This window comes from Bombus terrestris, chromosome 2 (assembly GCF_910591885.1).
Source record: "Bombus terrestris chromosome 2, iyBomTerr1.2, whole genome shotgun sequence".
NCBI classification, from domain to species: Eukaryota; Metazoa; Arthropoda; class Insecta; order Hymenoptera; family Apidae; genus Bombus; species Bombus terrestris.
Genome location: NC_063270.1, coordinates 8,942,177 through 8,964,317, shown reverse-complemented (window position 1 = coordinate 8,964,317; position 22,141 = coordinate 8,942,177). Strand labels below are relative to the sequence as shown.

Sequence of the window (22,141 nt, the reverse complement as noted above, 5' to 3'; positions counted from 1 at the left end):
GAACTAGTGATTTAACAAATACTTGGTGTAAATGTAACCTTTCTGGTGTAACTTGATGTAACATGTAACCAGTACCTGACAGTACCATTAGTCTCTTACGTTTGCCGCCAGAGCGCTGATATCGCAACTAAAGTTGTGTTCATATGACGAATGATGTAAAATTTCGGTATGTACACGTGGTTGTATACGCTTTGTGAATTTTTTATTTATTTTACTCTTAAACTTGGTCATTAAACAGTTTTTACAAACTTTTCAAGTGTAAGATTTTGATAAAACGATAAGTTGAAAGAACAACTCAATAATGGCGTTATACAATTTCAAGAAAATCGCGGTTGTACCTACCGCAAAGGTTAGCAACTTTGTTTTTAATTTTCTATTTGGTAATTAATTCAATTGTAATTCAAATTTCATTTAATAAATATTTCCTTTTGTCTAGGACTTTATTGATATAATTTTATCAAAAACTCAACGCAAAACTCCAACCGTTATACACAAAAATTATAAAATTGCGAGGATACGTGCATTTTATTTGCGTAAAGTGAGGTTTACGCAACAAAACTTTCATGACAGATTATCTCAAATTATACAGGAATTTCCTAAGCTAAATGATGTTCATCCATTTTATGCTGATTTAATGAACGTCCTTTATGACAAAGATCATTACAAATTAGCTCTTGGTCAAATAAATATAGCGAGACATTTAATCGATAAGTAAGTATATTGAAATAGTATTTTTTCAAATATCACTGTTTTTCAATGAAATTCACATATATTGTCAAAATAGTGTAGCCAAGGATTATGTCCGTTTGATGAAATATGGAGACTCTCTATACCGTTGTAAACAATTGAAAAAAGCTGCTTTAGGACGTATGGCAACAATTATGAAGAGGCAAGCAGCAAATCTGGCATATTTAGAGCAAGTTCGTCAGCATTTAGCCCGATTACCTAGTATAGATCCTTATACGCGCACTATAATAATATGTGGCTTCCCAAATGTTGGTAAAAGCAGTTTCATTAACAAGGTAATTTAATTTTAATAACTATTAACAGATTATTTATGCATTTTATGCACAGGGAACATTATGAACTGTGTTAATTGTTCTATTTAGATAACTCGCGCTGATGTTGAAGTTCAACCATATGCATTTACAACAAAGTCATTATACGTTGGTCATACGGATTACAAATATTTAAGATGGCAAGTGGTTGATACACCTGGAATTCTAGATCATCCACTTGAAGAAAGAAACGTAATAGAAATGCAGGCAATAACTGCACTCGCGCATTTACGAGCAGCTGTACTTTACTTTTGCGATATATCGGAACAATGTGGTCATAGTTTAGACGAGCAGGTAAAGTATTGGTTTCGTAGCTAACCAAAGTATACATTTTATTCAAATATGATTCAACAGTTTTACCTTCTAGGTGAAACTATTTGAATCGATTAAACCTCTGTTTGCTAACAAACCTTTGACAGTTGTGGCAAATAAATCGGATATTTTGCGTCTGGATGAACTTTCGCCCGAAAAACAAGCTCTTTTAAAGTCGTTAGAGGATAAAGATGTCCCAGTGTTGGAAATGAGTACAATTACTGATTTTGGTGTAATGGACGTGAAAATACAAGCGTGTGAACGTTTGTTAGCTTTCCGTGTTGATCAGAAGATAAGAACGAAAAAGGTAAGATAAATACTTTTTAAACACCTTTTGTGTTACTTTATAGTAATGTAAAAGGCGTTAAAACACTGGTTCAAGTTCTTGAATGTTTATGAATGCAGGTAGAGGGACTGCTTAATCGTTTACACGTTGCACAACCTGTGCCGAGAGACGATAAAATTCGCGCTCCTTGTATTCCTGAGAGCGTTTTAAGAAAGAGGAAGGAAGGATTAAAGATAAAACGAAAATTAGAGCGAGAAATAGAGGAAGAAATGGGAGACGATTATGTACTTGATTTGAAGAAGAATTATGACATCGAGGGCGATCAAAAATATGATGTTATTCCAGAAATTTGGGAAGGACACAATATCGCTGATTACATCGATCCAGAAATATTTAATGTTTGTACAACATTTATTCATTTTAAATACGCGTATTACATTTTGCTTGGATAGTACTTTATTTTTATCCTCTACGGTAGAAATTAAATGACCTGGAAAAAGAGGAGCAGCTTCGCGAAGAGGCGGGAATGTACGATTATAAAGTGGCTGAGTTGTCCGAAACGATGCAAGAAATTGTACAAATGGCTAAGCAAATTCGAGATAAGAAGGCTATTATGAAAGACGAAGCCCGAATACTGAAGGCTTCTACAAAGCCTGTAATGCCGCGCACAGCAGCGGCGAAACTTCGAGACAGATCGGTATCGAAATTGAAAGAACAAATGGAAGACTTGGGTATCGATATGGAAGACACAGAAAATGTGAGTAACGCATCGAAATATAATCAAAATAAATACCAAGAATAACGATATGTAACGGAACAAAATGTGTATAAGATTCGCGTATATGATTATTTGTTTAAATTCCAATAGGCGCACTTTACCAAGACTAGAGGACGTGCAAGGTCTCTATCGCAACCAGCTAGGAAACGTATGCGACTGCAATCCGAGTCTCAATCAAGAGCTCGAAGTAGTTCAAAACCTGCTCGCGACGAAATGGGTGTAAAGGATTCGACGATGAAGACTAAATTAAAGAACATTGCGCATAAAGCTTTGAAGAAAAAGATCGCGAAGAAGGGATTGAAAGGAGAAGCAGATCGATTCATCGGCACGAAAATGCCAAAACATTTGTTTTCGGGAAAACGAGGTGTTGGAAAAACAGACAGGAGATAGTGGTATTTCGAAATTGTTATTTTCGAAAATCTTTTCCAAATTTTCATTGAATCGATGATTCATTTCCCATGTATTGCGTGAATAAATCGACGTTGCTTCGTAATTACGATAGTATCCGTAAAAGGTTAGTTAAACTCGCTGAAAGATAATGTGCAACAATGTGAATGAATTGTCTTAGATTGCATAATTTAGTGCCAGTAAACCGACCTTTGGCTTCGTACGTAGGGTAAGAAACATCGCATTCAGCGAAAGTTTATTACTGTCGTATGTTGATAACCTTTTACATGCTGCGGTATTGAAAAGTTTGCCTTATTCGTAGATTCGTATTTCTTCCTGTGTAACCTATATCGAATGTGTCATGTTGTGCAATGCTTACTGTCGCTTCATATCATTGTTGCGTTAGAAAATCAAGTAACTCTTTATGCCGGTTGTTGGATAAAACATTTTGTTCAATCAAGATCAGTTATGGATTATTTGGTTATAAATAAGGAATAAAATTTTATTTTACATCATCGATAGTAGTCGATTAGACAAATACATGTAACGCGAGGTTACGATTATGGTGCGTGATCGAAATTGACTCAGCGAACGATACATGTTTGCATCACGACATGAGAACGCATTTAAACTTTTGATCGAGGTGCAGCGGAAGCATTATAATTTCGGTTATGCGTTTGTACATTTACAACGAAGGCGAAACAGGGGAGTCTTCTGGGTGATAGTCCATAAATGTTATACATATATATAGTTGCAGGAGCATTCGCGAGATTTCCGCCGTGCACAAACTTCGGTTATGCTACCAAGTTTCGATCAAATCCTCTGTACAACGTTAACATAATTTCATTGGTAAAAAAATGCACAATCTTTCAAAGATTCGTTCGATAATATTTTAATATGTAAAAAGATGTAACAGTTTCCATCGTTCGATATTTGATCGAACAATAAATTATAAGCAATTAAATTGTTCCGGTTAAGACTTCATTTAATAGTGACACTAACCAAATAAACGAAACATTACTGTCGCGGTATTTCTTTCTTCTCGTTGTCAATAACTCTATACACTTAATGGTTTTTCAATATCAAAATAGAAAAACAAAGAGAAGAAGAAAAGAAAGAGGAGGAGAGAATATAGAAAATAGTCGAGAAAATAAGATAGAGAAGAGGAAATAAGGCAAAAGAGGATGAAAGTGTGAAATACGATTACTACAAGCAGAAACGCCAGATATCTTTTAGTATCACAGTCAATGCGAAAGCCTGGATCGGGAGCCTGGACTTTCGATGATGCCTCGAGTCGAACCGAATCGAACGTTTATCAGCGATACGATTAAATCTTTCGTCATTCGTTTTACGGAATAACTTTTATCGATCGAAACGTTCGCAAATGCATATGCCAAGCGGACAAGGGGTCAAGCGGAAAAGGAAAGTTTCGCGTGATACGTTAACAGCAAGTGTTTTCGGTATGTCGCGAGTAACGACGAAAAAGTGACACAACCGAACAGTATTCGGACGATTCTTTGGTGAGTCGTCTGCGACTATGAAAACCCTTGTCCTTTCGTCATTCTGTAACCAACGTTTTCAATCGCAGCATTTACTGGTCCGTATCATCGTGTCGTTTCGATCGAACGTATACATATATATTCTATCGTTCGCTCCCATTCACTCGTTTGTTCGTTCGCTCGTTCGTTGTTCGTTCACATGTACATATACTAATTAGTTGATTGAATTAGACTGTGGTTACAGTGGATGGGTATTCGAACAAACTGACGTTCTGACGAAGATACATCCGCCTAATCAAATATGTATATAGATTTTTACGAGTATATTTATATGCATTGCAGTCTTCAGATGTTTCGTTCGTTAGAACTCAAGTTCGTTCGAATAAGCATCCACTATAAACATGACCTTAGTTAGCTCTGTTGCTCAGTCGGTCATTTAGCCGATTCGTCCATTCGGGAAGAAAGGACAAAGTATTTTTAGGAACAAGCGCATTCCAGTACTTGAATGTTCTTCCAGTACGAGTTTTTCAACTGAGTAGCATCGTTCTCGTCGAAATAAACGATCATCAACTCGTCGAGCTTACTCGGCGCGCAGCATGGTTTAGGCACTTTTTTTCTATCTTCCTTCCACAGCAGACTTTGCAGAAGGGCGTGATGATGAGCTGGATTGTATCTAGGCGGGCATCGTCCTTTACAGTATCCAGCGTCGAAGGTTTTCGGGTAAACGATAAATTCGAAACCTTTCAAGTCTTTAAACATGACGGTAAGCTCGTGTCTGCAACACTTTTTACTCTCGCCTTTGCACTTTGTCCTACGACCTTTGTGCAGAGACATCACATCTTTGGGTGAAGAACGTTTTACTCTGGCACTGCCCGAATACGTCGTGGTGAACACGTTGAGAACCGGCAAGGAAAAGGTACGTGTCACCGGTTCGCTGTCTACCATAAATTCCAGTTCGACTCCTAGGTTCTCGAGCGGCGTCTCGATCCACGAGGAAGCGGCCTGAGTCACGTCGAGTTCGAGCCATCTTGGATTTCGGGAGTCCTGCAGCTGAATTTTTCTACGACCGATTAACTTTCTCGAGCGACGAAATGACGAAATTCGGAGATAGAATAACACCTCCAGCTCGGAACGTTCGGTGTAGTAATCTGTCGTCGGACCGTGAAGCAGCAGTCGCAGCGTCGCGTGATCTACCGACGTTTGATCCAGATCCTTCTGAGGAATTTCCACGGGAAAGAACAACCAGTGACGATAGGGTTTTTCCTTTTCGCTCGTTCCATCTAGTCGACTCGATTCGTTTCCAGGATACGCTGTAACAATCACGAACGAATAAACATGAACAATTGATACGCGTAACGCGTAACGTTACGTAAGTGAAAACCTTGAATTATCTTCGATCTTTTATCGCTACATTCCCTCCTCGTTCTCTCGCCTGTTGGTATGTCGACGCTAAATGGAATCCACGATTTCTGCATTCTCAACTACCTGTCTTTTATCTTTCACCTTCTCAATTTTCCCGTCGCGATTATCAACTTAACCACACGTACGTTAAGAGATTTGACAGCGGATGCGAAAATATCGTTAGAACCGCCTATGACCTATGAGAATGGACGTGTTCACGCGTATCCGGCTAGAGATCACGAGAACGGCAACTCTCGTCCGTTCCATTTTCATCGGTTAATTAGTGGAATTATTAAATTCCGGGGTAATTCGTTGGTACACGTACGTACGAGTCCCTGTTCGCTTTTTCTTCGCTTCGCGGGCGTATCGAATCTTCGATCTCTTTTCGCGTAATCAATATCGTTCACGATATATTACACTTTCTTTTGCAATTTTATAGAAGTCCGATAGTAACAACTTGTCTTTTGTTTTGAACTTCACTTTCAGAAAAACTGCATTACTTATAGGATGATTCAATATTAGCATCAATATTTAATTATTATCAATATATAATAAGTTCTAAGTTGTGTTGTATCGTATTTACATATTTAAATTTTCGTGGATAAGTAATAAACAATATTGAGAATATTATTGATTGTACGCAGTCATCTTCATATTGAAGTACGCAACGATCTCATAGAAGAAAATTGATACCTATAGTTACGATGTAACTTATTCGTTAGATTATTTCGATATATTCGATCTATATTCGATCTCTCCAATTGGAAAATAGATGTTGGGTTTGGTAAGAGAAAACACGGTGGCATTCTTGTAACACAACACCGACGGATTAGCGTCGCGTCACTTAGATCGGCTCGTTCGGTAGCAGTCGTAAAACATCGTGTAATACGAAGCTCGCGTTACGGATCCTAGGAAATAAATCTGTCAGGAATAATCGTAAAAATACGACGAAACAGATTGAGAAAGTTATCTGGGTATGCGTCGTATGTCGGCAACGATATACAACGCGCAACGGTTCGACTCGAACGTTATCTCGACTCGGTGTCTCGAAACAGTCCATATTATGTATATGTATAACAAACGATTCGAGATATATTCGGTAATGTTTCTATTTTTCTTGGAATGTTTGAAAAGATCTGTGAGTCGATTTATTGCTAAAGAAATGGTCTCGCCACGATTATCGTGGTAAATATATATCAATAACAGAAATCAATCATGAAAATTCAAACTGTGAAGTAACTGGAAACGAAGTGAAATTCAGGAATTGGTGATATTTCGATATTTCAGTTTGTGTAAGTAATCGAGCAAGCCTATATGCTTCCGTCACTGAATGGAAATTCAACGGTTTCTCTGAATATTTGACTCGCACCAATTATAGCTTACCTTGCACCACTGCTATCTAAAATATTTTAGTCTGTGGGTATATCTTTTATAAATAGTATTTTACGATATTTTTGGCTTAGTTTTCGTAGAATCGGTACGCCTCCATTCGTCTAGAGTCTAGAGTCTGGGCTCGTGACGAAAAACAGTAAGGGTCGGTATGGTATAAATTACCGGCGATCTGCAATCGATTGTCGAGAGTCACGCGTGAGAGTCGTCGACAAATTGATCTTTCTCGACGATTCGTTCTTATTGCATTCGGAAACTCGTTACTCGGCATTCCGTGGCGATCGGAATTTCTCTTTCATAATAACGCAGATGCTTCTGGCGAGGCCTCTCAAGCGGAATAACGCGAAAACGGAAAAGGAGAAAATAGAGCGAAGATACGAGTTGATGGAATCTGATCGAATCGAGATAAACCGAAGTGGAATTACGTTAAGCGAAACGAAGCGTTTTATTTGTAAACTCATTCGCTTTATATCGTGTCATTCCATAAGTAACATCAGTCATGCTTTGCATTTTGAATTTCTACGATAAACTGAAACGGTAAATACGTAGCTACTGAAATTTATAATTAATTATTATAACGATCGCAAATAACATCAATATAAAAAAGATCAATACCAATGAATCAAAAAATAGGTTTGTTTTACTATGAGAATGATTAGTAGCACGCATAAAAAACATTGGATAAACTATTTAAAATGATATAATTGGAAATTGTTGCGTTATTCGCTCTATCCTCTAAACTTAGTACCGATAGATGTTCGTTTATTTTGATCACTACAGGATCTAAACAACAATGTAGTTGTAAAATAAACAAGCTATAAGAAATTTAACAAAATAGCGAATCTTAAAGTGGTAACAGAATAAAAAAGGACGAAGAAAGTGAAATAGTTAAATATTTAGGGGAAAGCAGATGATACATTATTTATTCGCAATTACGATGAAATTTTCAAGATTAAGTAACTTTGCTTTTACGTTTTTTAAATTTATTTTAAACAAACGTGAAACGACATGTAAAAAAACAGAAAATGCGTAAATAAGAAAAATTATCATGATATTAACAATCAAAGTAAGAAATTGACTTATCTTTCTCAGTTTACAGGTTATGCGAAAGATCGATAATCGCGGTTCGTTCGATACGCATCGATTCCAGATACGCCTGGTAAAATCTCGTCGACGTTGCCGAACTGGCGGAAACTAGGATGCTCGATGTTTACACAAGTAGTAATTATAGCGTGGGTATGTATATTTTTTCAGAAAGATCGTAAGATATTTCGCGTTTCCAAAGATCGCCGGTTCTGTTGAACCGATACTAAATTATCAGCGATTCGAGAACGAAGAAGAATGTCTCAATACGCGATCAATCAATCATGATCAATTATCGTTGGTTACCTGTAGCGGGAAACACATGTAGAAACTTCTTGCTTTCAAAAGTTCGCTCGTCGAATGACGACTGCATTCTCATCAGGTACTCTCTGTGAGCTCTTTCGTATTCGGCTTGACTGACGTTTGCCTGAAAAAAAGGAAATATGTGAGGATGACTTATTGACCAGCTAACGAACGCACAGTGGTAGGTATGATGGTTTTATTTATTTCATACGCAGGATAAAATTTTATTAGCATAGAAGAAATTAGCGTAAAATGCATAAAAAGATGTGTAAGCGTAGCGAAAGTCATATTACGTGGAATGGAAATTCTACAAAAATTTGAAGCTATGAAAACAGAACGTAGAACTTGATACAATATCGTTTTACTGGAAAATAAGGATATAGGAGAAATGGTTATGAGGATCTCAAAGGTCTTATTAACACGCAAGAGTTACATAATTAGTTTAAGGAGTTGTGGACAGCGTTCTTCCATTAATCAATTTGGAAAGGGAAATGAAGTTGTTGAATATCGGAGAGATTGCGTGAAAAGCGCGATAGAATCTCTGTTGGACACGTAAAGCAAAATTCCGGTGACCTATGGAAAAATTCACCGAATCGTACGCTTTTACGTTTCACTGAAATCGATCTTCAAGCGGGATAATTAGTTTGCGGGCGAGGCACTGATATAGTGTCTGCCATCTTCCCAACGTCGCGGCTCAACAACCTTTCTTCGCTTTGCCTCTTTCTTTCCTCGTCACTCGTCATTCGCCTTCTTTCGCCGTTGCTCGCCGGTCCCCCTTTGTACTTTTTTCCCTATTCTTCAAATCCCTTTGTCGTTCTCGAGCATCGTTGCAATTTTCGAGATCCACTCGAAACACGTCCCTCGCTACTTTACCCTCGCCGTCACTCGTGTTGGTATATAATTTCCATGGTGAGAAAGTCCAGACACGCTAGACGTTTCCGGTAAAATTAGCCGGTTCGCGCGGCTCTAGCTAGCCGCGGTACGCGGGATAACGCACGAGTCGACCAACATAACGCAACGCAACGATTAATAAGTGAAAAGACGTTTAATAAATGAAATGAATTTCACAGATCGTGAGGTTGAAAGGAAGGAGGACACGAGTACTGAAGGATCGTGTCGTTAAGGATGACTCAGCGAGCTATCAGAGCCGTGAGCCGTGTGAAACGGAGACACACGGACGCCTCCGCAATACGTCGAGTAAGTATGGACTCGTTTAACTGGCTGTTTTCTTTAAAGTCGGCTAGTTAGTGGATTCGAGCGAGTTCCGGTTTGTCGAGACGGTGGTCCGTCGCGTCATTCGTGCGTCAAGTATTCGCCAAGGTTTCGAAGTTGCATACTTCGAGGGAAAGATAACCCTCGTCGACCGGAATGTACGACACAAGATCGTTAGTCCGTCAGAAGGACTCGTGTGGCGAATCGTAAATCGATTGAGACACGCGTTTTCGCTCGTTGCGGATTGAAACCGAGACGTCGTTTGCCGACCCCAAGCGAGTTGACTCGTGTGCAACCGCTTGACTGGTTCGAAAGGTCGGTCAGTGTCGGTCATCGATGTCGCGTTCGTTGGTCTTTCGTCTTGGTTTGTAGCTAGACTCGACTGGCGCACGCTTGCTCAATGGCTATCACGAAACTCGAAGATGTTTCTACTTGCAAAGAGGTAGGAGAATGTAAGGAAAAGAGGAGAGGAGAGGAGAGGAGAGGGAATGGGGTAAAGAGAGGATGTGCGAGGAGGGGTAAGAAGATGTAGACATGGTATGACTGCGCGAACTTCGAACACGAACGAAATTGTAGAAAGATCCCGATACATAGTATGTACGTATGTACATGTTGCTCCAACGAGCGTTGACCGTGCGCCGGGATTCAAAAGGAACAGAATCTAAACGCAACCACGTCGCGTATCACTTTCATCGATAGTCTTGTATTATTTTCTTGGAAAAATACACCGTGGCGTAAGCAAATAAGATAGGCCTATGCAAGCTTTATGAGAAACGGTATGGACCAGATTCGTTGTAAGATATTGCATGAATTATGAATCTTAACGTTCTTTTTCGATGTAGAAGGTCGACCGAACTTATCTTCTGTACGCCGTGGGCCTAAATTTGTAGTACAAATAGAGTTAGGACGACTGAAAATCAGAGTTCGTTTCCGAGAAAATGAAGTATCCGACGCAACTTTGTCATTCTTGGTTTTAGCGATTCACTTTGAAAATAGAATCTTCGACGTAACTTCGATATTAGCGAATGGGTGTAATCGCGTGGTCGGTGCGATGACCGAACGACTGCGCGATCCGTTCACGAGATATAACGTATTTGGGGAGAGAAATCTGGAAACAAGTGTATGTAAGCGCGCAACGAGGGCATAGGTGACGTTGTAGCGAATGCGGACGACCTTGAAGAAACGTTCGCGCAACCACGTACGCTCGTTTGCCTCCCACGCCTACGTCTCGAAGAAAGATCTTTCGCAAGCAACGCACATCGCGTCTAGGTGTATCGACGGACGAGTCAGGCCGCATTCTTCGCGTAACCCTCGCCCCTCTGCCTCGAGGCTCGAGGGCTCGACGAAACACGCGGCGGGAATGCGCGTCATCGTGTTTGAGATTCGAACGTTTCTCATCGAACTCGATTTCGTTCGATGTCGGGTGCGCGTTTGTAACACGTTCGATCGCGAGCCAACGCCATCACGCTCTTCTCCCATAGCTTTCTCTTCAGTATCAACCATAACGACCATGAATCTCGCTGTATCATTCTTTCTCGAGGTCGAGATGGTCTAACGCGGTGAAAGTCGCGGGAAGGTAAGCAAACAAATATCTATTTGCGATTTTCATCTTTCCAGATCGTTAAGTTCGCTCAATTTCATTGTTCATCGAGTAGAATGATCGTTGTGAATCGCGAATCATCCGAGTCGATTGGATAAATTTAGACGATCGCCACTTTTCTGCTTCGTAGCTCGTTACTTTCGTTTGCAAACGGAATTAACGTTTCCTTCGTATACCGAATTATCTGTCATCAGTGTACAAAAAGTATAAAGTGTACATAGAAATCATAAGAGTATAAAATAGAAATTCACGTTACTAGAACCGAAGGATAAGTCTAATACAATGTTATATATTTGCGACATTACAGAAGCGATCAGCGGACAGCGCAATATGTAATCTGCGACGTCGTTTGCTTACAATCGTGTTCAAACTATCTCTGATCACTACGACGAAGTGCTTGCAAATCGATTGCGACGAATGCGAAAGAAAGTTAATTGGACATATTCTATGTTCTCGACGCCGCCGGTTCTTGTCTCGTCGTCCCGTCGTCCCATCGTCGTCTCCTCGTCTCTTCTCGTCTCGGATCGACTCTTTCGTCTTGTTAAAAACCAACGAAGCTGGATATAAATGTCGACGATGGACGGGTGGGTACGCGTTAAGTGCGGCGGATCATCGAACGAGGTAAAAGAAGAATGTATGTCTGCGCGCGCACGCAACCAGAAGACCTGAAAACTAGAAAACCAGAAAGATAACTGGTTCTATCTTCCCTTTGGCATTAGAGCTACATACCTACATGTATGTATATATGTAGGTGCTTGCGTTCGAGACACACGTACTCTCTCTCACACTTGTCGAGGATGTCCTCGAGTTTCGAGGACGGCCAAGAATCGACGTTCGTTATCGCGTGCGCGCATAACGGCGAACCTACCGGCTATAGAGGCTGCGACAACAGGTGTTCTTTTGCGATGTCGCTCCCGCCACCTCTTCTCCCGCTCTTGTCCTTTTCAAGATCCGGAACGAGACCTCTTTCGATCATCGTCATCGACTAAATCGCCGTTCCTACCTTCCTTCCACTTTCCTACCGAAATCCTCAGTCCAAGTTCCTCCGATTTCACCGATCGTCTCGGATCGCTTGGGAATTTCCGAACGATCGATGCCAACGTTCACGTAACGCTCCGAATTTAGATGGAAACGCGTGCGTCTAAAATCACTCTGCATCTCGTGCTAAACCTCCATCGATCTCGATTCTAATTAAATCATCCCACGGCCATGGAGCTTTTATATCCGAACTTATACTTATTTTTGTTGGTCGAATTACTTAATTCGAATTCGTGTAACTCGTTTGATCCAAACGAGACGTCGTTTGCTTTCGCGACACGAATTAGTCGATTCGATGCGATGTAACCTGCCTCGATCGTATCGATAGTCCAACGACCCCGGCAGGTCCGGCAGTTTCATCATAGGCAACGTGCTGCATCTTCATTAGTAGCAGAAAGCGAGGGACCAAATGAAAAAAGGCGAAGAGGAACGAGGGGAGAAGAAGAGTTGAATAGAGTAGAAAAGAACAGAGCATGGCAGCAGCGGCGTTGTCGTCGTACGCACGTGGACAGCCGGTTCTGCATACCAGCAGGAATGCGCACGTGCTCGTGCATACGTAGCGAAAGTGGGGCAACGCAGACCACCCACGTTCCTCGTCTTCGACTCGCCGTTGTTTACGTACTACTTGCCGCTTGCACCATGTCGTTCCCGCGATTTCTACGGTATACACATAATACCCTTTCGCCGTCGAGTTGCTCCTTTCGATTCGATTCCCTTCCGTTCCCTTTCTTTCCTTTCTCTTGCATTCCCTTCTCTCGCCATCTGTTCCCCTTCTCTGTACCCTCTCTATCTTTTTAGTCCTTTCTTCCTTTTCGTTCATTGTTCGTTACCCTCTGCGAAACTCGACTGCCGCCATTACCGCCACCGCCACCATCGCTACTCTCTGCCTTCTCTACGTCGAGCATTCTTCTATTTCCACGTAGAGTTCCGGCTTCCCTTCACTTTTTCTTTTCACTTTCCAACTGCTTTTCCCATTTTTCTCGTGCTATTTATTATTATCATTGTTATTATTCATACCATAGACGGGAATACATTTCCATTAGTGTATAAAAGTTTGGTATAAAATATATAAAAGGAAACGCGAGCTCTTCTCGCTTATCTCGCCTGTTAAATAAATAGAATCTCATAATAACAACAACAATAATAATAGTAACGATTTTCTTCGCTCAAGCAACTTTCTCGTTGACATTACGTTGCTATGTGAATTTTTTACAGACCAAAAATTGACTCCCTAAACGACAAAACTCGAAATGGATCGCGTAACTAACGTGTTCTAACGGACGTGTGACGTTGTCACGTGAAACATCGACATGGATATGCATATCTGTGGCCATTTCCGTATCCGCATCGATATCGAGTGGAACAGAACGAGAGACGAAAGAAGCAAAAGCGAACTAAGAAAGGGAGGAAAAAGGGAAGAGGGAGAAGCGAAAGACTACTCACCTTGGAAGGGTCGGGTATCCTCTTGAGGCCAAGACCTCGCGCGATGCTCCTTCTGATAATATCCAGCTCAGTCTCGTCGAGAACGGTCCTCGTCGTCGGTCGATCCTCTTCTCGGAAAGCGTCCTCGTAGACGTCCTCGAGACCGGTCGAGCGGTCGAGGTCGTGTCGAGGACCGGTTCGAGAGAGCGGACTCTCCCGCGGCAGCATCGGCACGGCCGACGCGGCCGGCACGCAAAGCGCCGCCGCCGCTACTGCCACCACAACCGCCACGATCGTCGTCGCTATTCCAAACAGACGAGAAGATTCGTTGCTTCCGTTCAGCCACCGACGTCGACGACATCGTTCGCATCTCCTTCCCTCGACGATCGTTCGCCGATTTAACGATTCTTTACGCGCCACTTGTCGCCATTCATTGGAAATTCTCGGACGGTATTCCTGAACGACGTCTCTTCTCTTCTCCTTTGTATTCTGCTTGACGATATCGTCGAACCACCATCCGGATTTCCGACCTAGAGAAGACTCGAACGACGAACCTTCGAGGCGAACCACCGCGTCATCTCTTCCGGCACCGTCGTCGCCGCCGGTTGCCGTCTCGACAAAGTATCGAGAGTCTGGATCGTCGATCAGCGCCTGGTGTCTGGTCCGACAAATTCCAACCAGGGCTATTGTTCGGCGATCCTCCTTCCCCTTTCGAGCACCGTTCTCCAAGCAACTCGACGCAGTGCCGGTAAACGCGTTTCGGCCGGTCACCTGGATCGGTGCTTCCGATTCAACTTGCGGGACGATCACGCCACAGACTGCGACCCCGCCGATAGGGACCGCGACGAGAGCGCGGCCGGAACTGGCGCCGCTTCGCTCGAGCAACCACACCGATGCCTCTTGCTGCTCGTTGTCACGGGTCACGAGTCGACCAGCCGTTGCCAGCTTTCCCATAGCCGGCTCCTGATCCACGAGTTTAAGCACGATCCACCGGGGCACCTCCTCCCTGGGAAGCACCTCGTCGCTATCGTGCACCGATTCTATATCTAATTTCCTACACCTCTCTTCTTTCACCTTTTTTCCTTTCCTTCTTTCTTTCTATCTTTCTCGTCTCTATCTCGTTATTATCTTCTTTACGTCGCTTTTCTTACCTTTAACTTTTACTCTTTTGTCAACCATTAAACGCGTCGACCAACATGTCAGCCGAGACTCGCGCGAATCTCAACGAATCGGTTAAGACGGTGTTTGGCGATCGACTTGGAAACGAGTACGCAAAGGTCTGCGAGATTTCCAAAAACTACTTCTACAGTGTCCGACCGCTATTCGAACCGTATTCGATTCTTTCACTTTCTTCCACTGTTGCTCTGCCACGCGACGATTCATCCGCTCCTCTTAACGCGTAATGCCAAACAATGCCGACCACGATGGATCGTCCGCTCGTTTGGTTTCTTCTTCCTACGCGACGGTAACGGTGACTGCGACAACGACCACGACGACGACGACGACGATGACAACGACGACGACGATGACAACGACGACGACGACGTTGACGTGGACGGAATAGAACCGAACGCGGAGAAGGATCGAAGAAAGCGAGAGGAAGGTAAAGGAGACAGTGCCGAGGCGGTCATCTTAAAACACAGGCCGGTCGAACATTTACGATTGTCGACTGATTTTCAATGATTCTAGGCGCCCTTTGCTCTCTGTCTCCCTCTTCTTCGTTGACTCGTCGGAAATATTAAATATCGAATGACACGAGGAACTTCTTATTGGACACGGCAGATTGAGACGGAACGGGACGAGAAAATACGACCCGCTCCGTTCGGACGTCGCGCGTCGACTGCCGAATACCGTACTCGGCAACACGCACTCGCGTATATATCCCGTTTACTACTCCCCGCCGGCGCGCCGGCCGGCTGATCGCGCTTCCAATCTCTCGGCGTCCAGTTCGACGTCGTAACCACCGCTGCTGCTGCTATCCTTGCTGTCGTCGTAGCCCCCGTTGACCACATTGTCTCGTGTTCGTCGTCTATCGTTTCCAAGCACCGATCTTTCCTCGATCGAATCTGACAAAATGAGGCACGCGGTGGTTCACCAAAGTTTCCCGATTCTTATCGTTGAAATCTTTCATGTATACGTTGCACATGTCACGTAAAACGTTTTAAGGTATCGTTAGCGCTGTAAAGAGACGCGACCCTAACGATTACTCGATTACTCGATCATATTCGAAACTAATGCGAACATGCATAGGTATACAAATCAAAAAATATTCGTTGGAAATCTTTCTTTAGTGAAAAATTGGTATACCGCGTGAATAAAGGGTAGAACAGCTTAAAAGTAACAGAGATACGGAGGTACTTTATTTCCAGACATTGTCGATCGTATCTTACATGGAGTCTCGTTTCGATGTTACGCGCGAATATATCAACGCTGTACGCTATATGTATTCGCCAGAATGGAGTTTCTACAAATTGCGTGGAATTAGGACGAACAGGATTATACGAAGAATACAGGAATTCCTGTCGAGTGGTGGCTCTTGTCGGTAACCATCAAAGTTTTACGCGACAAATGCGTCCGTGTGACGGAAGCAAAGGCGGCGCCTAGTCCGTGCTTCTTTATCACCGGAAGGACCGTTAAATAGGACAACGTCAACGAGGAAATCGAGAGACGGTCAGCCAAGAGATTGGAATAATCGCTCGCGAGGTCAAAAGTCGCCTTGAAACGACGAGTGCCTGTTCGTTTTTGTGACGCGAGATATTCGGTCGCGAAACGGTTGATATCCTTTTTTCAAGCCATCCAATCGACGAAATACGCATCTCGATGCAGGGAACGGTTTGCAGACGGAACTGCGATTCGCAACATTGACGCAACTGCTAACCGGTTACGCACGCGACCTCAAAAGTACGGGAGACTACCCTTCGGAGAGTTAAACGCTGCTCGATTTCGGGGAATCGATTGATCGGTGAAACGAATTCGCGCTAGAGGCGCGCGTTCGTGTCCCCCGGGCTCGCACGTTTTTTCGTGGAATGAAAAGTTCGCGTGACCGCGACGCAACGACCGCGTCGCATTTTCGTGGCAGTCGACGCGTCATCCGAGGGATCTCGGAACAACGTTTCAGCCCTCCGTCGATCCAAATCGACGATCCAACGCGAGAGAAAGTTTCCGCGGCCGAACGAAGAAGAAACAGAAAAAGAGATAAAATTACACGCGAATGTACGCACGCTTTCCCAAACTCCTATTGGACCAGCCTCGACTTTATCAACGCTACCGCGATAGTCAGATGTCGCCACAACGCTGAAATGAAATTTTAAAACATTTCATACAATACTCACGATATACGATAAGTTGAAATACTTTCACGAGACACTGCATAAAGAAAGGGAGAGGGAGAGAAAGGACGAGCGATACGTAACTACATATATAGTTTGTACGAGAATGGTATTTAGTTTGTCCTGTTTAACGCGACATATCGCACCGCGTCGCACGATGCCGCGCCTCGCTCCGTCACGTCGCTTCGTGTTTCGCTTCGTTCTACCTCGCATGGTGCGGTACGCTTGCTTAGTCTTACCCCGCCTTGCCTCGTTGCGACTCGCTAAATGCTCCTACCTCTTCGGTTTACCTCGCGTCACATCGCGTCGCGTTGTTTGTTCTTGGAAACGGCGACCGGCGGACTTGCAAGGTAGAGCATGATTCACGAATACCGGGGACGGCCAGTCCTTCCTGCACGCCCCTCGTGCACGTCCGCCTAGAAAGTCGTGGTCGTTGCCGGTCGTTGCGGCTGTTCCCGCTAATACCCCGTAATATCCCGTAATACGTCGATGACTAAGCCAATTTCGCGAGCAAAGTTCCTTCGACAACAGGCAACCTACGCGCACCATCGCTGTAACGCATATCGTTGCAAGTTACGAAGGATTCGCGCTATTTTCGAGGAATCTCTGCCGATGGGAAATCCTGAACTACATAACGCCGATTCTCCGCACCGTTACGCGCTATTCGTTACGAGTCGCCTGGAATGTTGTTCATTCTTCGTCATTGACAAATCCTTCCAGATGTTATCGTACTTGATCACTGTCGTGATTATCGTCGGTGTTGATGTCATTGATATCGATATTGACATCAGAATCGACAATGGCATTGGCATTGGCACCGATACCAACACGAACGTTACCGCCTCCGCTCGGATATCCTCAGCCGACACAAGAGCGCCGATGAATCGTGCGTTAAAAATAAAGAAGCCCCATACTGGTGTTTCCCGTTCGCGTCCAACGAACTTGAGAGACGACGCGGCTCGAGACACCAACCGTTCCCAAGATCAAACGAGCGAATGTCCCGCGAATAACCTTCGAAACCGTACTTCCGGATTTTTATCAACCAAATTCTTTGCCGCTATGTCATCGTAGCGTGTAAAAGACGTAGGAATCCGTTTTAACGATCTCTCTCATTTTAACCGGCTCTTTCTCTCTCTCTCTCTCTCTCTCTCCCTTCCTTTCTCTCCCTCTGTCTCTCCCTCTTCTCCTGGTCCAATCTTCGACCGAATCTTCGAATCGAATCGTTTCAATCTGACGTTCAGTTGCGGGAAACATGTGAATGTTTGAAAAGTGCAGCAAGTTAGCGAAGGCTAATCGCACCACGTGGGAACGAAAGAACGCAACGGGCGGGTTAAGCGAATACCACCGTTTGATGGTGCACGATGGGTCTTCTCGAAAGTCGATGCGTTTTCGATTACCACGCATACCCGTGGTTTCTAGAGCTTCCCATACTATCTTTCGTGCACTAAGGATACGGCTCATCGCAGCACGGGGTGCATCAAGGAATTCTCCCTCAACTCGAAATCTTTGCTTTGTAAAGTATCGTTATTCACTCTGGAATTTCTTCAGAACGGTATTTCGAACGTTCTATTTAGAAATCAATAGCGTAATGTTTAAAACTTCAATGGGTATTGTGTGTTAGAGTATCAGGCTATGACGTAAAAGGGCCGATAAATGTATCGAGCATAAAGGGTTAATTCGTTATCGCTGATAGTAGTATCTGCCAAGATCGTAAAGCAAACAGAGAGATTCTATGATTGTATAACAAGAATTCTTTATTCGGCGAATATTAAACAAAGACTAGTCGCGAAGAATGCATAAATTATTACATTATATCGACCACCGAGCCTCGCGCTGACGACTCTGCGTTCCTTTGGAATACGAAATGGTAAAGAGTGGTACTCGATCGAGCGAATCGATGCAAAGAAATGGCTAAACATATACGCGGCGAGAGCTAAGGGTAAAACGAGGGCGCGTGCTAGAAATCGAGCAAAAGGAAAGAAAAACGAAAGAAAGGAAAGAAAAGCGTAGTAAACGCAAGAATTTTATGACTGTTCCGGTCGATACGACAATTTCCAGCTTGTCCCAACTTTTCCCTCTTTTTCCCTGTCTTAGTCAGCTCTTTTCTCGGAACTCACGGTCGCTGGATTTTCTATTCAATCAACATTAGTCCTACTTTCGCGCCGATCCCTGATCCTATCGATTATACCGCGAACTTTCTTCGAAATTCGAAACTTGAAAGTCACGAGTCGTATAATCGATGAAAAGGAACGAAACGCGAACACGTCGCTCATCGTTATTCCCCGTTATTCATTCGCTTCTGCACGCTACAATTTTCTCCGTTCTTTCACCGCTTTGCTTAACCGATCTCGTTCTCTTTCACTCGACTCGACATCGACTACTTCTCTTTCATCGCGCCTTCTTCCAGTCGAGTTTCGTCGGGAACGGACAAAAGCGAAACGGATTGCGTATCAAGCTAGCGACTAAAGGATAAGTACAGTATCGTCCGATCCATTGTACTATCGTTATCGCAGATAGGAAAGCTCGTCGATCGCACGATGCCCGATGGTCGGAAGCAGGTAAACGATAACCGGTAATCGGTCACGGATTAATCGTTTGTCCATGCGTTACGCACACGGACGATTAAAATCTACGATTTCCATTTTCACCATTCTAGTACACCTGGGATGTACTTATCGATCAATTTCTCGTAATAGGGCCACAATTTCTCGATGTCCGGGACTTCGGCGCTCTTGGTGTACAGATCGTATTTACTGAAACGTAATAGTCAAACGGTTAGTCAGAGCGTATCGTTCATCTTTCTTCTTTTTATATATATTTTGGAAGACGATAAAATCGACGGTTGCCTGATACGTATTTATCAAAGACACTAAATTATTCGAGAAACTGATATTAACATTCCGCGTATATTATATTCTACCATTTTTTCCTTCTTATTTCTTTTGTTTTTTGTTTCTTTTTTTTTCATTAGTTTTAGTCATTTTTGAAGAAAGAAGAGAAACGCGGTGATTGAATATGGATACTTGCTTAAAGTCGTTGATCCACTTCAGCATCTCCATATCTTCGTTGGTGCAAAAGTGCATGTAGTCGCCACCCGCGTGCCATGGATAAAACGAATGATAACGAATCATAGCTAAAGCTTGGTTTGGTAGTTTGGTTTTGTTGTGCACCAGGACACGGTACAGGTATTCGTCGTGACCCCAGGACATCAGTAACTTGTCGATGCCGCACTTTGGTTTGTACATACCGTATTTCGTGCTGAAGCGAAACGTGAAAAATGTTTTACCACGATCTTTCTTCGAGGAATGAACCAGTTCTCTTTGATACTTACTTGTATCGGGCGTCTTTACCGTCCGGATTATCTTCGAAGCTAGTTGCCCTGTAGACGATAGAATCAGCCCAGGCGCATCCCACGGGAAACGTGTCACCCACAACTGCCCATTGTGGTTCTCCGTAAAACGCCATTATCTGGATCAGAGGAATTTAGCATTTACTTAAGAGAGAAGTATTTTATTTAAAGAATACGGTCTCAAGTACGAAATAAATAATTTCTTGCCATTTTTTTTTTAGGATGGTTTCTAATCTAGAGAAGCTCCAAGATACGTTACCTTGCCCAAGTCGTGAATCAAGCCGGTCAAGTGGTACCAATCCATGTCAGGATGTTCCTTTCTGATAGATTCTGCAGTTTGGAAAGCGTGAACGATATTTGGCAAACTGGTGTCCGGATCGCTCTCGTCCACCAAGTCGTTCAACTTGATCAACGATTCCTTTATAGTCATCTTGGCCTTGTCGAATCGCAGCCATTCTTTCATGCGAGCTGAAATGTAAGAGCCGTAAGATTACGAATACGATTCACCGGATGATTATTATTCCCTTCTTTTCGTTCCCGTTATTCAAAATTACTCGTTCGTTATCTACTCGCTATTTATTTCGGAATAGCTCGCAATTGAAAACTTAATGGGGAAACACGCGACGTGAATGCAAAACTTAGGTGCACTTACGATACCGATTATAAATATTAGGACACCTGTTAACGTACAAGTATCTTTTGCTTAGTAATTAAATTACCTACTACGTTTATTTTATTATAAATCCATTATTTCATTCGTTTATCGCGTGTACTTTATAGTCTAAAATGCTAAACAAAATAAGATAAAGTAAAACTGTATAGGATTTTCCATTGTACGTAACGAATAGGTGTCCTGATATTTACGTCAGTGCACGTACATACATGTGCATTACGATGTATTACTCACATTTTACAAACTCGACGGTTTGATTAGCGTGCATCTTTTCGTAGGTCTTTCGAACCCGCTCTTTCACCGGGTCGGTCGGATCCTCAGAGAAATCTCTGAACTCGCCCTCCAGTTTTCCCGCGTAAACAGTCTCTGGTCGATACTTGTCCGAAGGATCCAGGATGGTTTGCCTTTGCGGCTGTGTCTGTCGTCACATATCAATCACACTTATTATTTTTTCTTTTTCCCTCGCTTCTTCCTATTTGTCCTGTGATTTCAAAAACACTAAACACCGAGGCCGTTGTCCACGTTCCGATGGATGTCGGAGGACTCATAATTCAAATTTAGAGCAAAGGAGAGACACGTTTGCCTCCAAATTTCGTGAAAGTCGATCGTGATTCGTGTTTATCGACATCGTCTTTTTTTTCGTAGGGTTTGCGCACCGTACACCGTACATCGACAACCGAAAAATGTTGTACCGCAACGAACGACGCGGAAGTCAAAAAAAAGGAGACGTCTCGGAAAAAGAGAAATGGAAAATTGCGTTCGATTACCGTGGCGACGATTAAAGATCAAGACGATCGATCATCGAGGCAAATTCGATCGAAGAAGCTAACGATCATCGCTACTACTCGATTCATCGTCTCCTGTTAATACTTACGAGCGTTTTGGCCGACATCTGTCTATGCGACTATATTCCAACTGGTATTGAGTATGCAACACTGACTAACTAGTCCCATGCGACCGAGTTAACTTATAAATCTGAGGCAATTCAACCCTTGACCTCTGTCTCATCAAAGTATGGTCAC

The 22,141-nt window shown here is 43.0% G+C and overlaps 3 protein-coding genes and 1 long non-coding RNA gene across 5 annotated transcripts; 2 read left to right on the top strand and 2 right to left on the bottom strand.

The window, feature by feature from the left end:
• The first annotated feature begins 29 nt into the window (after positions 1–29).
• Positions 30–3,785, top strand: LOC100646576 (nucleolar GTP-binding protein 1). The gene is made up of 9 exons (XM_012317279.3): positions 30–166; positions 258–349; positions 437–711; positions 785–1,022; positions 1,110–1,352; positions 1,426–1,677; positions 1,776–2,054; positions 2,135–2,413; positions 2,525–3,785. The coding sequence occupies exons 2-9, from the start codon at positions 302–304 to the stop codon at positions 2,822–2,824; spliced, it is 1,914 nt and encodes a 637-aa protein (XP_012172669.1). The 5' UTR covers positions 30–166; positions 258–301; the 3' UTR covers positions 2,825–3,785.
• Positions 3,298–18,684, bottom strand: LOC100643641 (bone morphogenetic protein 2-A). Its single transcript, XM_003393687.4, has 3 exons — positions 13,790–18,684; positions 8,500–8,620; positions 3,298–5,630 (listed from the first exon to the last, which is right to left on the bottom strand). The coding sequence occupies exons 1-3, from the start codon at positions 14,720–14,722 to the stop codon at positions 4,798–4,800; spliced, it is 1,887 nt and encodes a 628-aa protein (XP_003393735.2). The 5' UTR covers positions 14,723–18,684; the 3' UTR covers positions 3,298–4,797.
• On the top strand, positions 6,448–20,775 carry LOC110120228. Of its 2 annotated transcripts, none has more exons than XR_007226854.1 (5): positions 6,448–7,013; positions 8,203–8,346; positions 8,576–8,677; positions 9,567–9,693; positions 20,668–20,775. It is a non-coding gene; the product is annotated as an uncharacterized LOC110120228 (long non-coding RNA). The 2 variants fall into 2 exon arrangements; XR_002308876.2 differs by lacking the exon at positions 20,668–20,775 and adding an exon at positions 11,616–13,444.
• LOC100646373 (inositol oxygenase) lies at positions 18,829–22,141 on the bottom strand. Its single transcript, XM_003393629.4, has 6 exons — positions 21,994–22,141; positions 21,354–21,537; positions 20,706–20,914; positions 20,429–20,565; positions 20,125–20,355; positions 18,829–19,850 (listed from the first exon to the last, which is right to left on the bottom strand). The coding sequence occupies exons 1-6, from the start codon at positions 22,009–22,011 to the stop codon at positions 19,742–19,744; spliced, it is 888 nt and encodes a 295-aa protein (XP_003393677.1). The 5' UTR covers positions 22,012–22,141; the 3' UTR covers positions 18,829–19,741.